General features: G+C 44.1%; 1 protein-coding gene across 2 annotated transcripts in view; it reads right to left on the bottom strand.

The window, feature by feature from the left end:
* FER1L6 (fer-1 like family member 6) overlaps positions 1–17,752 on the bottom strand; it is a 76,583-nt gene that overhangs the window by 53,880 nt on the left and 4,951 nt on the right. For both annotated transcript variants that reach the window (XM_086741239.1, XM_086741238.1), the window contains 9 exons: positions 15,311–15,437; positions 14,639–14,693; positions 14,412–14,543; positions 13,657–13,719; positions 9,480–9,558; positions 6,176–6,332; positions 4,858–5,044; positions 3,062–3,254; positions 1,662–2,011 (listed from right to left, as the gene is read on the bottom strand). In XM_086741239.1, coding sequence (XP_086597365.1) covers positions 1,662–2,011; positions 3,062–3,254; positions 4,858–5,044; positions 6,176–6,332; positions 9,480–9,558; positions 13,657–13,719; positions 14,412–14,543; positions 14,639–14,693; positions 15,311–15,437 — 1,343 coding nt within the window. The remainder of the gene's footprint in view (positions 1–1,661; positions 2,012–3,061; positions 3,255–4,857; positions 5,045–6,175; positions 6,333–9,479; positions 9,559–13,656; positions 13,720–14,411; positions 14,544–14,638; positions 14,694–15,310; positions 15,438–17,752) is intronic.

Raw genomic sequence — 17,752 nt, 5'->3', positions numbered from 1 at the left:
GCTTAAGCACTGAGGTTAGACTCCTACTACAATAGACAAAATTTTGGTCAGTGTCATACCGAAGTGGGAAGAAAATTGGTTATGAAACTCTTTTTCTTCCTATTTATTGGGTAAAAAAAGTAGAGCTTGCATATGCACCAATGTGCTATTGCTCCCAGACGGTGATGTGATGGAGCAGAGAATTAAAACTCAAGTATTGGCTCAGCACCTGAGCCCACATGCCCTGCCACAACTGCACAGCCTTCTCAAAGCATTGTCGCACAGATCTTCCCATGATGTAACTCAGTACAATAGGCGGAGTTAGGACAGTAACATCAGTTAACACCAACTGAGTCTGAGAATGATTCGCAGCCCCACTCCTAAAGAGATCAGCAAACTAAAATGAGATTTATAATGCAGAGTTAAAGGAGGAGAGTAAAACAGGCTAGGCTGTATCCCTCTGCACTTGCACAAATTCTGCATCAGTGATTCCCTCCTAACTTCAATTGACAACTACCAATTTTCTCAAATTAGTGCAGGATATCAGACTTTATAATTACCATCGACCCCCATCAGCTGTGTATAAATTAGCAGATATTACAACATATACGTTTCTAATAGGAACATATGGATGCATCTAGCCAGAAGGTATAATAGGACAGAAGACTAAGTTTTATGGAAATAGAGTCCTATTTGTGATTTTTTATGAGTTACAGGTACACAGTTACGCTCCATTTGTGCTGCATTATTATGGGAAGGTCCCAAGACTGTGAAGGCATGGAGAAGCTGTAGGGAGCACATAAAAGCAGTATTACGTGGCCTGATACACATTCCAAATACACACATTGGTGCCATTGCTGGAGGTTTAGGGACACATGTCAATCAATTTCACATATCAATCAATCTCTTAATATCATGCACCTGGGTCGTGGCAATCCCAGGCACAAATACAGGCTGGGCAGAGAATGGATCGAGAGCAGCCCTGAGGAGAGGGACTTGGGAGTGCTGGTGGATGAGAAGCTTAACATGAGCCGGCAATGCGCCCTTGCAGCCCAGAAGGCCAACCGCATCCTGGGCTGCATCAAGAGGAGCGTGGCCAGCAGGTTGAGAGAGGTGATTCTCCCCCTCTACTCTGCCCTCATGAGACCCCACCTGGAGTACTGTGTCCAGATCTGGAGCCCCCAACATAAGAAGGACATCGACCAGTTGGAGAGGGTCCAGAGGAGGGCCACGAAGATGATCAGAGGGCTGGAGCACGTCTCCTATGAGGTCAGGCTGAGAGAGTTGGGGCTGTTCAGCCTGGAGAAGAGGAGGCTCCGGGGAGACCTGATAGCGGTCTTCCAGTACCTCAAGGGGGCCTACAAGAAAGATGGGGAGAGACAGTTCACTAGGGCTTGTTGTGATAGGACGAGGGGTAATGGTTTTAAAATAGAGTGAGGTAGATTTAGATTGGATATTAGGAAAAAATTTTGTACAATGCGAGTTGTAGAACACTGGAACAGGTTGCCCAGAGAGGTGATGGATGCTCCATCCCTGGAATTGTTCAAGGCCAGGCTAGATGAGGCTCTGAGCAACCTGATCTAGTCGGGGATGTCCCTGCTCCTTGCACGGGGGTTGGACTAGATGGCCTTTGGAGGTCCCTTCCAACTCTAACCATTCTATGATTCTATGATCATACCAACCTCTGAAGGCACATCGAATGGCTCGACTTCCACTTCGGTTGAGTTCATCTTATCTGAAGGAGAAAATGACTTTCGATCCTCTCCTGCTTTCTCAGTTTTGTCTTTTCCTTTGAGTGCTTTGAAGTCTTTATCTTTAGATGACAATTTGATATCCTTGATAAAACTTGAAAACTTCGACTCACGGGCTCCTCCTGAAAGTATCTCCACAGCAATTTCAATGAAGAGACGTCCCCTGAAGGAGACTCCTTCTCCAAAACCTTCATTAAGCTCCTGGTAGTCATCTATGAGGCTGCTGTTCCTGGGTGAGCCATAGAGATTGATCCAGGCAGGCCCAAAGGTAGGCAAAAACCCTGGAGATAAAGTGCATTTTACGGCATTTCCACTAGGCATTAGCATGCTCTCCTCACTCTCTGCTCCAATAAATCTTCCCTTTTGCACACCAAAAGCCAAGCCTGGACCCATTTCTATGCAGTTAGGGATCACTTCATATAAAGCACTATTTTGCAGGGCAACTCTTAGGTGCCAAGGAGCCTCTGCCAATACCCAACTAGGGACTCTGTTGTTATGAAGCTCTTTTTCAGAAGGTATTCATACCACACGTGCTAGGGCGTGAGGCCTGTTGCACCTCTTAGAAAGAGCCTGCTGCCACAGATTGAGAGCTGGGACATGGTGGGAGAGAAATGGAGGCCTTGTCATCTTGCCCAAACTGTTCCCAAGCCCATGCCACTACTCACCTAATACAATTTATCTTTTATTTTTTGAGTAATGACTCAGATCCACATCTGAATTGCAAAGTTTAAGGAGTTACAGTGCCTTTGCTCAGCTGTGATAACTAAATGTGTTTCATATTTGAATCACACAGCATAAATAAGGCTGTACACGTAGGCTCAAACATCAGAGAAAAGACTCCAGATAGTGAACTCAACTTTACATACATGAGGACAAACACATTAGTTGATGGTACCTCCTTGAGCTGTCATAGCACCCAGCTGAGCCCTACCTAGGAAATCTGCTCTTACTGAGTAGATAAAAATCACAAACCTGCTCTACCCCCAATTTGCACTTTGTGCTTTCATTACCAGACAGAAACTAGCACAAACTATAAATTTACATCAGTCATCCCTAGCAGACTAGAGCAGACTATTGCCACAGTCAGAAAGAAGGTACCAAATTATGTAGCAGCCCTCTAACAAGAAAGGCTATGTCAGACCACCATGCACCAAGCATGATGTAATATAACTTCAAATTAAATAAAAGAAGAACTATCAGAACCAACAAAAAGTATGGATGCTCACTTGAGCTTTGGGCATGCCTAAAATGGGATTAGCCAGTGCCCAAGATCCCAAGCAAGTAGATTTTACTTTAAGGGCATATTCTGGAATAAACACTTTCCCCTTTACCTTTGTCACCATCTTGTTCATTTGATATTTTCTTCAAGTCAATGAAGTGGGTGGCTAAGGCGACATCGTTCATGCTGCCTTCATCCCAGACCTGGATTTTGACTCTTCGGCAGAGTGGAGGGAACATTTCCTTGAAGATAATCTGTTCATGCCATACTGGATCTGCACAGTTCTTTTGCACTGTTGTCCGACCCTGAAATTAAAGTCCAGCAAATTTAACAGGAGAGGGGACAGACTCTGGAGAATGGCAACGAGTATAGCAGAAATTGCACTTAGCAACATCCCTTTGGTCATTTTTAAAGCACTAATATCCTATCTTGAAAGTACTTTGGCTTTTCTATTACCCTGCTTATTTTCCTCTGCATATCTAATAAAAGACCACATTATGGCTAAAGAATTCTCACCTGCACACAGCAGAGCCTGGAATAAGATCTAATTTTTCAGGCCCCTTATGCACAAAACACATCTGTGAAGTCAGACTTTGGCATTTCTGCTGCAAACTGCACATCTTCAAATGGCTCTTGAAATACCTGGGTAGTCATAATGCCGTGCAATTTGTTTCATAAAAGATGAAATTCATTATAGCTGCCAGGCTGCATGTACCAATGGAATTACCTTAAATGAGGCAATTTATCTAGCATAAAATATTATTACTGTGGCTCGGGTTCTGGTCATGTGCCTATGTGCTAGGGACGTAGAGACCAGAGCTCTTCCTCCTAGTCTGAAGGAGATGGCAGGACTGTATCACAGTCCGTGCAGCCACACGCTGTGGCAGGCCCTCTACTTTCACATTTGTTGGGGAGGATCGAGTCAGGAAACCCACCACCAATACCTCTACACCTATATTTTACATGCTGGCATGCAAACTCACGTCAGTGACCCATTCTTGTATCTTATTCAGCCTTCTATTAAACCTGAAGTAGCTGCACACATTTGACCATTTTAACCCATACTACTTTCAGATGTAATACTTTGCAATTCGGATTCACAACAAAACATGAAACCAGCACCAAGGCCTCATTCTCATGCCTGAAACATCTATAACTGGAGTTCTCCCTAAGGCTTCCTTGCACACAGAAAGCATTGCTGGCTTAAAATTGTTTCCAGTTTGATTCTTTCCTTATTTACACCAATAATCAAGACAAGCTCCCTGACATGGTGCTTTATGGGTGTACCCCAGAGGAACCAGGCCCCTGGACCTCCTCTGCACTCCTCTTACACCAAAGTCAGAAGGTCTCTCTCAGCAGTTCTCTGTAGCAGCATATTTGATGGTGCAAGAGCTCTGGGAGCAACAAAGTCAGGTAACACTGAGACAGAGTCTACTCAAATGCTTCCTCTTCTGCTACCCACAGAAAAGCTGCAAGGGTCTTGAATTACAACAGAGTAATTCAGAAGTCAATACACAGCCCTAAAATACAGATTTAAGCATCTTTACTGATTGCAGTCCTGCTTCCTTTTTTTGCTCTAGGGAGACAAGAACATAGCACTTACCTAATACCACACTGGGTAATTCATTGTCTTGTAACTTGATGTTTTAGTAACAAATCTACAGACTTCTCTTTCCCCTCCTGCTGCCTGACCTACTGCTGCGAGGCTGGTGTTAGATCTGCTGGCATTAAGTGTTTCCATCACTTTGTCCCTGCATAATTTAACAACTGAAAATTTTCTTTCTGATGAAAGAAATACATGTTTTGCTTAATTTATGTAACTATAAGTTAAAGGACATCAGCATAACCACCTGCCTGTAGGAAATAGGAAAGAAAGTCTACATTCGTGATCAAGAGGATCCCAATTACCATTTGACCTGCAAACATGACCACCACATAGGGATCCACAAGGTCCTTACTGTCGCCTATGAATGCTTTGGTGACATTGGCCATGATGCTAGAGTTCATCTTTGGAAGTCCTTCTGCTTTGTAAATTCTCACATAAAATCTGGCCCATGGTCTTTCAGATGGAAAGCCTTTGGGAATCAAGAGGTTCCTGAAAGAAAAAAGAGGCCATTTCCTTAAAAAATGAAAACTCAGAAAATGAAGTAATATTTTTTTTCCAATAAAATTGTTATCTCAAGTTAGCTTGTGTCCTGAAAAAACAAAAAAGGGCATATGAATTTGCTTCTGCATCTAAACCAAAACTTTTTTTGATTACCGTGAGAAAATGACACAGCATTACTCAGCAAACATTTCCATGTGATATAGAACCAGAAAAGCACAGAACGTGTAGGATAAAGATGACCTCTGAAGGTCATGTGCTCTAACCCCCTGCTTAAAGCAGTTCCAGTTAAATCAGGTTGCTCAGGACCTTGTCCAGCAAACTCTGAATATCTCCAAGGATTCCCCACTCTCTCTGGGCCCCTGCTACATTTTATCATCTTCATGATAAAAATTCTCTTGTATCTGTTCTGAAATTCCCTTGTTCTAACCTGCATCCCAAACCTCTCATTCTTCTGTAATCCTCTGAAAAGAGTCTGGCTCTGCTCTCTTCATGTAAGGTCCCCCTTAATCTGCTATTCTTAAGGCTCAAGCAACCACCCTCACACACACACACCTGCCTTTCTCTGCATAACATGTGTTCCAGCCCTCCATCATCTTGGTGGCTGTCCATGGACTCAGTCCAGTAAGTCAGTACTGACCAGAAACGCTGCTCCTGTAAAATTTAAAGCATGCTGGCAGCATTCTTTACCACCCTGAACTCCTGTATTTTACAAGGAGGATGCTAAGGCACTTGAGTTTATTTAAGGATATGAAAAATATGCATGCACACACATCTGACAAAGGAGAAGGAATAATTTTTCCTCATATTTTTTTTTGTCTTCACTGCTTTTCAGAAATATTTAACTGGGTTCAGATGAATGAACCTTCTGTCAGGGATAATCTGGTACTTAGCCACAGGGCATGGTCAACTCTATCAACTGCAGAGAAGTGACCATAACATGCCCTTCAATTTATTTAAGAGGATTGTAAAAACTCTCTTTGAGAACTTCAGAACAGACAGATGTACGATACTATCCTCCTATTAACCCTGAGTTAGCAAGGAAAAAATGGAAAGGAAAGCAGAGAACTTTTGAGGTACTTGTTAAAAAAGGAAGCAGTAAAAAAGAAATTATTGCAGTACTTTTCAATCTGCTCCTCAGTATCAGCTGTTTTCTGTGTAGCTTGCACTGCATCACCTTTCCCAGTCACACTGATATCACACTTCAGGTATCCCTTGGCTCCCGTTCTAATGTCAGCAGGGTCTGTGAGAAGTGCCCACTTGTCACAAAACTGATGACCTGTAAGACGGACAGGCTTTAACATTGTCGTAGTTCAGCCCCGATCGGGACCAGACTACGCAGTCTCCCTCTCAGTCCCCCAACCCTCCAAGAGAATAGGGGGAGATGATATAAGAAAAACAGCTTGAGGTTTGAGATAAGGACAGGGAGAAATCCTTAAAGTTACCGTTATGGGCAAAACAGACTCGACTTGGGGAAAAGTATTCACTTATTTCTAAAACTAGCAGAAGAATGAGACAGAGAACAAGATAACCTTCCCCCCACACCCCTCCCTCTTCCCGGGCTTAACATTATCTCTACTACCTCCCCCCCCCGAGCGGCACAGGGGGGAAGAGGGAATTGGGGTCGCGGTCAGTTCATCACAAGTTGTTTCATGCCACTGCTTTGTCCTCAGGGGAAGAACTTCTCGCATTTCTCCTTCGTGGGGTTCCTCCCACAGGCCACAGTCCTTCGTGAAACTGCTCCGGCGTGGGTCATCTCTTCCACGGGGTGCAGTCTCTCCAGAACAGCTGCCCCAGCAGGCCCTCCATGGGCCACAGCCTCCTTCAGGCCTTCACCTGCTCCGGTGTGGGGACCTCCACGGGCTGCAGGTGGATTTCTGCCCCTCCATGGACCTCCATGGGCTGCAGGGGGACAACCTGCTCCACCATGGGCTGCACCAGGGGCTGCAGGGGAATTCTGTCCAGGAGCCGCATTACTCCTCCCCCTCCTTCTTCACTGACCTTGGCGTCTGCAGCCGTTCCTCTCACAAGAAAAATTCTTCACAACAGGCTGGCAGACGCCTCTCAGGATCTTTTTACATCTCATTCACATCTCATCTCCTCTCCACTTCCTGGAACCAGGCGAAGCCAAGTTGATCCCAGTTGGCTGCCCAGCAGGAGGCCAGAGGGTGAGGCCTGCAAGGCCCGCAAGGCTCACGCCTCCCCCTCTCTGCCCGCGCTCAGCTGCTTCACATCTCCCCTTTTTTTCTGTTTCATAGAATCATAGAATCATAGAATGGTTAGGGTTGGAAGGGACCTTCAAAGGTCATCTAGTCCAACCCCCCTGCAAGGAGCAGGGACATCCCCAACTCGATCAGGTTGCTCAGAGCCTCATCCAGCCTGGCCTTGAACAATTCCAGGGATGGGGCATCCATCACCTCTCTGGGCAACCTGTTCCAGTGTTCTACAACTCGCATTGTACAAAATTTTTTCCTAATATCCAATCTAAATCTACTTCCGTCTATTTTAAAATCATTACCCCTTGTCCTATCACAACAGGCCCTACTGAACAGCCTCTCCCCATATTTCTTGTAGGCCCCCTTGAGGTACTGGAAGACCGCTATCAGGTCTCCCCGGAGCCTCCTCTTCTCCAGGCTGAACAGCCCCAACTCTCTCAGCCTGTCCTCATAGGAGATGTGCTCCAGCCCTTTCATCATCTTCATGGCCCTCCTCTGGACCTTCTCCAGCTGGTCCATGTCCTTCTCATATTGGGGACTCCAGAACTGGACACAGTACTCCAGGTGGGGTCTCACCAGGGAGTATTCTTAAATACGTTATTGCAGAGGCCTTATCACGGAACATTCTGCTACCAATTGGCTCGGCCTTGGCCAGCAGCGGGTCTGCCCTAGACCCAGCCAAGTCCACTGAACAAAGGGGAACAACTTCTAGCAGTTTCCTACAGAAGCTACCACCTTAGGCCCCCCCTCACTAAACAAAACCAGAACAAACATCCAAATAGTGGATGCCAAAAAAAAAGTAAATATTTCTCCTCTCCATTCCCAGAAAGGGCACTGCAAATAACATTTCGACTTTCTGGATGATTGTGCTGAAGTACATTTATTTACCACACACATCTGGAGAGCCCAAAATGTGGTGTGACCCAAAAGGCAAATGAGGATTGATCTAGAGCTCGTCAGGAACAAGCTCTTTTGCATCAGTGGTTACTGAGACCAATGACTAAAAACCAGTGGAAGGTCAGTTGAGATTCAGCAGATGACTTAAGGCTGCAACTTTATGAGGAAAGGCCACCTTTTTTGATGAGAGCTTTTTCAATATCTCAGTCGTATCCTGCAGCAAAATCCTCGCTGGGAGCTGTGGCCAGGTGTAACACTGGCAGCCAGCTGAGAAGGGGAGGAGGGAGGGTGGACAGCCATCAGAGGAAGGAGAAGCAGCCAGAAGTAAGTTCAGCTCCATCTTTCCAGTGGGAAAACGCACAAGACAATTCAACCATGACAGCCCTTGCTGCAGCCCTGTTTGAGCAACCCTCCTCAAGCAAGGTCCTTAAACCTTATGTTAAGTCCTTGGCTATCACCTTGGGCATGTAAAGGGAGAGACCAGAGTGTACCAGGGATATGAGCTCAAGATCAACTTTCAGACACTGCCCTTCTGTAAAAGTGTGAGCAGGAGATACAGGGCACAGAGTACAGACGTAGACTGCTCACTTCCGTCACGCCATTTCTCTCTACTGACTGTTACAGGAGTCCTGATTAGAGGGTGGCCTGAATGAGCCTGCCCTTTTGCAGTAACTGGGCCACCTATAGCAAGTGGCCTAAATATGTCCTTTCCTAAAGACTGAGAAGAGACCAGGTCCTTAGGTAATTATGGAAGAGAGAAAGACACATGTTTTGTGGGTAATTGTAAAAACAGGCCAAAAAAAAGAGGTAGGTGATCTTTTCTTGGCTTCAGATTTCAGAAAGCACTGGGCAGCTCTTAAGCTGGCAGATCAAATGGATCCATGGTTGCCTTTTTGTCACCTCTTTCTCCTCTCTCCCTTTACAATCTGTCCATCCCACCCTCCCTCCCTGCACCCCATCTATCCCAACACACGCAGTAGAGCTTTGGGTGCTCTGTAATGAATGAGAGGTTTTGTAAGCATTTGTAAGCATTCAGCTGCTCACTGTGTCCCCCAAAAGAAAAGCCAGCCTTTGTAAGTGCTTCCCACCGATGGGTAGAGTCTCAAGGTGTTTTAAGTGTTGAACATTTTTCCAAAAATTTGGCTGGTCCTCCGGTATCCAGAGAGGAAAACAATACTTTCAAAAATCTCATTAAGTTAATCCCCTAACATAAACAAGCATCTAAGTGGAAAAGCAGTATCCCTCCCTCTCCTCTCATCCCCTGCATCCCATCTCATTCAACAGACAAAAAAGGCAGAAAATGCATCACTTACCTGGCTGACTGTACACAGTCCCCAGATCTACTTTAAAGGAACCTATCAGCACACTCCCGATCAGTTTATTGTGCATAACCTGTTAGAAAAAGGTAGGTTAAATAATGTCACTCTCTCTCTTCCCAGTCAGCATAAGAAAGACCAACCCAAAGATCACATTTGGTTCAGAGGTAATAAGCAGCGGCACCCAGCGCCACCCAAAACTGGGTGTACATTGCCACAGCAAGCATTTGAAATCTGTTCTTCACTCAGCATTGTGCCAATGTAGAAACCAATACAGTTGCATCCAAGTGGAATCACAGAGGTTCATTCCAGGTTGCAGGATTATATAGAATGGGAATCAGATGGATGTGTCTTCAGAGCAAATGCAGTTGTATTACTTATCCTGGCAGTTTTAAATAAATCATAATGAATATAAACATCTGGGGCATAATGACATTCACATTAGGCTGCACATATCACAACACTTTCTGCACAATAGCTGAATTGCCATGAAAACTGAGTACACCCAGAGGAGAAAGAATTAAAGTGTTCCTTTGCAACATTTCAGTGTGCACATAAACCAAGAAGAGAATCAATTCTGATTTACCCCCCACAACATTACTGAAATCACGGAAGTGATATCGATGTAAATGAGATGGCAAGCAGGCCCCAGCGAGTCTATCTCCTTATCCTTCCTGCCAAGTAATGTATTTCATTTAATTTCATTCAAATTAATTAATAATTTTGCTTTCCCATGATTCCTGGATCTATGTACTTCTGTGTCTGGTTTTCATATACATCCATGCGCTTCACTTTATAGAAAGGGCAGTGGCTAGCAACATCTTCTAAGGGAAGACTGGCTCTAGAACTGTATTTCTCAAAAAATGTATCTCACCTGGTTTCAGAATAGCTTAAAAGGTTGAAACATATTCCTTGGTTATGGAAAAGCTTCTGAATACAGGCTGAATTGTCTGGAACACTTCAGCCAAACAGCAAATAGAAACAAAGACCATGGGATTCAAGTCCACAGAAGTTAAATCTAAATGTTGGAGCTAAACAGTCACGCCTCTGAGCATTTTAGGAATCTGCAGTCCATCATACTCTGGCTTTGGACCTACATATGCTAGATAGAGATACAAGACTTCTGTGATTTTGCACTGGATTTGTCATGTGATTTCATTTCGTGCATTTTTCTTCAAAATCAGGAGACATATGTTCCAAAGTAAAGACCATGGACACCTTCATCAAGATCTAACAGAAAATTCAGGAGGTTTCTAGTTGCCACATAATATCATTCCTTGTTAAAGACTTGAGGCCACTGTGCTGCTGTGATTTAGGGAACACACTCAGTTGTACTTCAACATAGAAGGAGTTTCTAGAGCTGAAAAATCAAGAGCAGACAAAGGAGCAGTTTTCTTTTACTCTACAATTAAAGCTTAAAAAATAAACAACCTTCATGTGGGAGTCAGTGTGAAGCCAATGCTTCGTGCACTGGTGCTGCTTTTCCTCAATCCCTGATGCTGCCAGGTCCCATCATAGCACTGGACTCTCATTCCTATGATGTTGGACTAGGGCATGTCAGGGTGGGGAAGAAGCCATGAGAACTGGTGTGTTTCACCCTGAAGCCAAGCAAAATTGGGCTTTGGAGGAACTACATGGAAATAGGAGCTTGCCCAAATCAATTGATCCATCATGGGATGGATTAAAGGGGGAAGAAGGCTGTAGACTTTCTGTAGCCAAAAAACAAGAGTTTGCTTAAGATCCAGAAACAAGAGGAGGATATGGGGTGAGTGTTGTCTCATTGCTCTTTGCATTTTCCCTCCACAGCATGACAGCATATTCAGAGAGTGTTCGATGCATAACCCTCACTTCTCCGTCCTTGAGATTTGCTGCCTGAAATGTGTTACCCTTGGGTAAACGTCTCCTGTTCCCACTGAAATGATGGGGGTTTCTACTCCCTGTAGTACACATAGTGCTCTTAACTGCTGAGGAAGTAACCCACTGCTTCTCTTAAATGCTCTGCATCTTTCCTGGTACTTTTTTTTTCAAATGTACTTTTTCTAATGTAACAAAGCAGGTGAGCATGAAGCTTACAACAAATGCCTCTTGTCTTCTCTGAGAGGGAGCATCACATTGTACTTAATTAAAGGTTTATGTCTTTCCACACTTGATTTACTCTATAGATGACTGAACAATATTCTTCAGATGTTCTGAATGAGGACAAGCATAAACAGTGTTAAGCTGGGGAGTATTTCAGTACCAGAGATACAGGTTTAGCGTGAAAGGGGCATCTCAGTTTTACTACGGCATTATGACAAGGTTGCTGGAACGCACTGGAAGATATTAATGAAGAAAAAAAATCTATTCATTAGCAGGTGCTGAGAAATGGAAAATCTCATTTTCCCCTAAAATGCAGAGTTTGCATACAGCTAGACTAACTGCTGAACTGATGGGCAACAGCACTAAACTTTTTAGTTTTCCCTGAGCTCCCCTGTGCAGATGAGTTTGTTTTCACAGATTAAGCAAATTCAGTGCATGGATGATTGATTTTTGGTAATGGAGGCTGCCAATCTTTTTTTCTACTTAAGTGAGATTCATGCTAAGCAGGTGCTGTGAAACTTTCCATCCCACAGGGTTTCCTTCACTCCCAGCACACATATTACCTCTTTTTATTTCTATTCCTCTGATATATTGCATTCTTCAAAACTATGTTGCAAGATAATGATTCTCTGCCTTCGGTAGCATACATGAGCATTGCACTGGGTTAGTTTGTTGGGTCTTTAAAAAAAAAAAAACAAGTCATTTTTATCTAGAAGATCCTTACTTTCTGAGTGTTGCACCTTCATCAGCTACAAATCAAATAATTTTGCTGAGCCTGATGATATTACGCAGACCTACAGCAGGTAATGCTGACACATTTCCCCAGACTCCCAGCACACTCAGAAAGCTGGCACCCTCCCCTCCACCACTGGATGTAGGGAATCCTTATCAAAAGAATGTGAGATTGGAAAGACTGGCCATATCTTAGAGAAAAATAACTACACATCCCAAAGCATTAGTAGCTCACAAGAGTTGATGCCTCGGTACTGTGCTGATACTAACCATGTCAGAAACACATATATGGGCCATACACTGTGATATGTCATAACAGTGAGACAATATCTACTGTCATGTGAAAGATGAGCCATTGTCAGCCTGTAGTAAACTCTGTCCTCAGGGAAAAGTGAAGGTCAGATCTGCAGAGATCCTATGTAGGTATGAATTTCATACATTTGAGCTGTGCATGTGATATAGTGGATTTGAACTGAAGCTTAGGATTCAGACTGTCAAGCTCCAGTTAGCCATGTGTAAATGAACACTTTTTATTTCTGAGGCTGGGGAAAGTCACTCTATTAGCAGCTCAACAATGCAAGTGCACAGTGAACATCTCTAAGAGGTTTTGCAAAGATGTTTCCTACAGCTCCTGATCACTACCTGTCTCTGTCAAGCACAATCAGCACAGACCTGGTATACTTTTTGAAATGGACAAAGCACTTCAGAGAAAAATAACCTTTCCCAGGGCAACAACTCACTACTCATTTATCTGGCCAAGTGGTGGGACTTTTGGCAGTAGAAATGCAAAAAACAGCTCATGAAGGGTACAACTTGTGATATTTCTAAGTAATACAAATACAGCTCTGTCCAGAGTCTCATGAAATCTTCCTTAATTTGTTAACAACTTTGCTAAATGTGGTGATGAACCTCAGGAGCCCCAGGTAAGATAATTAGCACAGCTCCATAGACTTGGCCTTCCAAACTGCAAATCATTATCTAAGGCCCCAAGTCCAAGATCGTGTGTGTCAACCATCAGGGCTGTCCTGGGATGTCACGTAGCTTCGCTGGGACTTTACTTGCAGCAAGCAGTGGGAGCAGCACTGAATGCCTGGACCCTACTCCCATGCTAATAGCAACCAGCCACAGATGCTCCCAGACAGCCCAAGAGCTGCCGCTGAGGGTAAGGTACCTGGATAATTCAACTAAAAACAGTTGTATCTGAGGAACTGAGATAGGCCAGAGGTTCAACTCAGTCATTTGAAACAAGTGGAAACTAAAATTATTTCCCTTTTTAACTACATTAAGAAGAATCACCTAGAGCCGAAGTGACACAAACAACAATGAGTTTTACTTATTGTGCTAAGTGTTCCTAGGTACTTACAGAAATGTTGATTATTTTGTCGAACAGGAACACCTGTGGTCCAATGAAATCAAACACAAAGTACTGTGGGAAAAGGGGACAGCAGATCAGAATCATCCTTGCACTAGTAGCCAGTGTTGTCAGCAGTATGGTTTAGTTTCTTGGCTTATCGTACAGAAACCTGGTGAGACACTGAGGGTGCTGGGGAGGCAGCGGTGGACACAGCAAAACCCTTTCCTTGCTCCCTGGCTTGTGTTGTACTCTCCTTCTTGCATGGCCGCACAGTGCTGCCCATCGCAAATGCCAGTAGCCGTCAGTCTGGATCAGAGGGTATTGTCAAAAAGGACAGGAGGCACAAGGAAACCCAAAGGATAGGTTGGTTTGGGGAGTTGTTTTGGTCTCATTTTTCATCAGCTGGGACAAACACATGTCAAGGAAAGGCTGAAACAATGAAATGGTAGAGAAGGGAGGTTGGGGGGCAGTTTAGACAAAGTTCCCAATGGATCATTTGAAAAAAAAGCAGAAGCAGTGGTCGTAGGGCAAGATGCAGTGGAGGGGATGGGGAACGGGATGGACAGAGCTTAAGAACAGAAAGAGCAAACAGAGCTAAACCCAAGGGAGCTATTGGTGGTGATTGGCCAAGATTGAAACTCAAACAGCTCCTGGACAGACCTCCCTGATCAGACATGCAGGTGCTACAAACTTTTGAGCTACCAAATGGCAGAGGCCACCCAGAACTATTGAAGAAAGTGTCTTCTTCAAGAGAAAGCACCTACCTCATTGTAGAAAGGGGCATTTGTGCCTTCCTTTACTGTTGTTTGCTTCTTCTCGTCACCTATCTCAATGATCACCACGGGGTCAATGTTCTCACCCACCAGCTGCCTGGCCTCAATGATGGTGATGGCAATCTGTGGGGCACAAGGACACCACGCAGACTCCTGGACTTAGTTCCAGTCTATCTGGGGATTTCACAGGCTCATAAGGGCTGTCACCCCCTGCTCACCTGATAGTTCTGGGATTTCATCTCCTCTTCATGAATTCTGGTCACCAGCTTTGCCCTGTGTAAATGACAAACCAGGTCATTAGGCATCTCTAGGCAAGAGCTGGTACTTGGACACATGTTCGAAAGACTTCTCTTCACTAAGCAAGCATCGTTTATGGCAGGTAGCTTTTTTGTGAACTGTTAGGGTTGATTTCATTAGCAGAGATCATCTCTGTCTTTCTCATATACTTAGCAATAAGGAAATGTTTTGCATCTGCACAGACCAGTGCAGCTACCTGCCACGCATGGGAATGATTTCACTTGTTGATCCAATCAAACCTGACTCCATTCCTTCCCCATATGAAAAAAAACCTCCTACACAAGCTCTTGGGTATAGAGATTGCTGTCCACTTTGGCTCATTTTTATGAGCAGCACAGTCGAGGCACTCTCAGCATCCATTTCAATATCTCCCTGCACAGGATCGCATCTGGTGACAATCTGTCCTGAGCTGATAATATTTTGCTGACAAGTACATGCCACTCTGGCGTGTGGGAGAGTCGGAATGAAGGGATCACTGCTACCAGCAAATTTATTTTTCTGTCAGCAGATATATTGTCCTAGGGCAACACCATCCCTGAGAAGGATGGAAAAGGTGTTTTGGAGGATGTTAGGTAAGGTATGCCAAGGAGCACCTTTTCCTCTTTGGGCTTAAGGATCCAAAAATATTGGACAGTGCATCGCTGTCCATCACGTCTTCCTCTACCTCTTCTTTTCTTCCGAGAGCGTCGTGGTGAAGTTTTGCACTTTCATCATGATCACCTGATAAAGAAAACAATCAAGAAAGTAAAACTCACCTCTGATTTCTACTAGCAAAAAGCTAACTTGGAGCAGTGTAGTGAATTCATCAGCATGAACTGAATATCTTATTTATTGGGGTATCACAATTAGAGATACAGTAGTAGTACAGTATTGAGCAGCATTCATTACAGCAGCAGCTCCTCTCCTGTGCAAAATCATATACTACATAAATGATGGCTGTAGCCACTCTCTTCGCCCCATATGCACCCACAGCAAGCACATGCACACTCGTCACATCTGACTGCCCCATATCTCATCTGCTAGAAAGGCAGTGGAACAGATTATTACTGGGTTTTGCACATATTACTTTGCAGCAGTGAATCTGCCATCCAGGCTTTGTTGTAACAGTCTGACACACTTCGGTCCCTTCCAAGCGACCAAAGTGGAGCCTAGTTTAGAAATAATTTCTCACCTTTCCTCTTTGCAGAGATGATGAACTGGAACATCAAGGACAGAAAAAGGGAGTTGAAGAGCATGATTCATAGGATCTCTTGTAGAGAGTTATACTCAGATGAGATATATTGCTTCCAGAAGTGCTTATTTTTCTTCCTGACCATAAAGAGAATCTCAGCAACTCAGATGTACACATCTAAATTTGGCCAGAGAAGCTCTTCCCACACTGCTCTGCTTTGTCCTCCTGGTCTAACAAAAGTCCCACCAACATCTCTACCCCTTGCTGAGCATGCCTGTGTTCAACACCTGCCTTGGGAAGGGAGCCATGTGTTTTAGGTGAAAGTTTAAAATTTGGGTGCTTGCAGTTCATTCCAATAATGACATTTATAAGCAAGAAATGTTCAGTGACTCTGAATGAGTGTTACTTCTGGTCTGGAAGCTGTCAAGTGGTACCTGCAACGGTAAAGATGACTTGTCCAGCAGTACCAAGGGGCTTAGGTGACCTTATGGATGACCTTGCATAAGAAAGGAAACATATCCAAGTGCATTTTCTGCAAGTGCTCTACAGCACTGTGCTCCCACTACAAAACCAGACAGATGGTTGTAATAGTGCTTCCTTGTCTCTTTGTAAAGGTACGGTCACTGGTGGTGGCAGGAACTGGTGATGGTAGCAAAGGACCACCCATTGTATAGTAAAATTCACTTGGATAGCTCTCATAAGGTCTGAATGTTCCTTTTTTGGCTGGCTTCCACCAGCCGCTACTCTGAGGCAAACCACTAGACAGGTACAGACAGACACAAATTTTGCTTGTGTGGCAAGGCAGCTAGCCACGAGCCAGATCCATGAAGGTTCCTCCACTAGCAATCTCATGTAATATATGTGCTCCCTGACTGCCCCTCTGGCCTTGTCCAACCTCCCTGGAACACAGAACTTCTCTCTGTATCCATGTAAGCATAGCCTGATTTCCAGCCCTTCAGGCAAAGGCATCTGCCCATAGTTTTGCACCTGTAGCACCAAGTTCCCATGACTACCCTCCGTATCCTATTTACTCTAGAGCATGCTGCTTGATTATGGGCTTGTAGTACTCTGTATTGTTTGCTCTGAGGATAAGACAGATAAAACTTCTCCCCAGCTGAGGGAGAGGTGCGTGTCAGCATGATGCCCTGCCTAGGCCACTTTTTGTGAGTTCCATGCTGGTTTTGTTGACATGGGAACTCTTTGTAATGCTTCTTTCCCTTTACAGCTCCAATTTCTGGACATTTTAATATCTGAATCACTATCATTTTTCCCCCCAAATAACCATCTACATAACCAACCAGCAGGAATTACTCTGCTGTATGGATCCAGGGACAGAAGATGCAGATGGTTCAGTGAGTGACAGTGTTCCCCCACTACACACTTCCCCAACAGATCTCCTAAGCCCAAGTCCTGATCAAGACAAGAGAGAACTGGTGATTGCTGTATCTTTGCTAGTTCAGACTCTGCAGCAGCAAAAACACTAACAAAACAGATGAAGATGTAGTATAAGGACCCAAATTTGTCCAATGATTCAAATACAATCATTTGAAATAAACAGCGATTTGAATGCTCACATGGAAGACTGAAGCAAACTACAGTATAGTGTATCTTGTAGAGCATGGCAGATTTCATGGAGTGTAAGATAAATAAACTCCAACATATCTGTAATTAGTAAGATGATTAATGGTCTTTAGTTTTCTTGGCTCCAAAAGTCTAAAGCCCTTACTGTAAGGACCAGAGGAGAATCATTTAAAAAGTAGTGCCCTTTAGCTAAATAATCTTTACGACACAAAATACATGTTTCTGTTTCTGCCCAACAGTGAGTCAAGATACACATGGCTGGTTTATTACAACACAGTAATTT

This window comes from Chlamydotis macqueenii, chromosome 2, assembly GCF_036417535.1.
Source record: "Chlamydotis macqueenii isolate bChlMac1 chromosome 2, bChlMac1.mat, whole genome shotgun sequence".
In the NCBI taxonomy this organism is placed as follows: domain Eukaryota; kingdom Metazoa; phylum Chordata; class Aves; order Otidiformes; family Otididae; genus Chlamydotis; species Chlamydotis macqueenii.
This window is presented reverse-complemented; position numbering and strand designations above follow the sequence as displayed.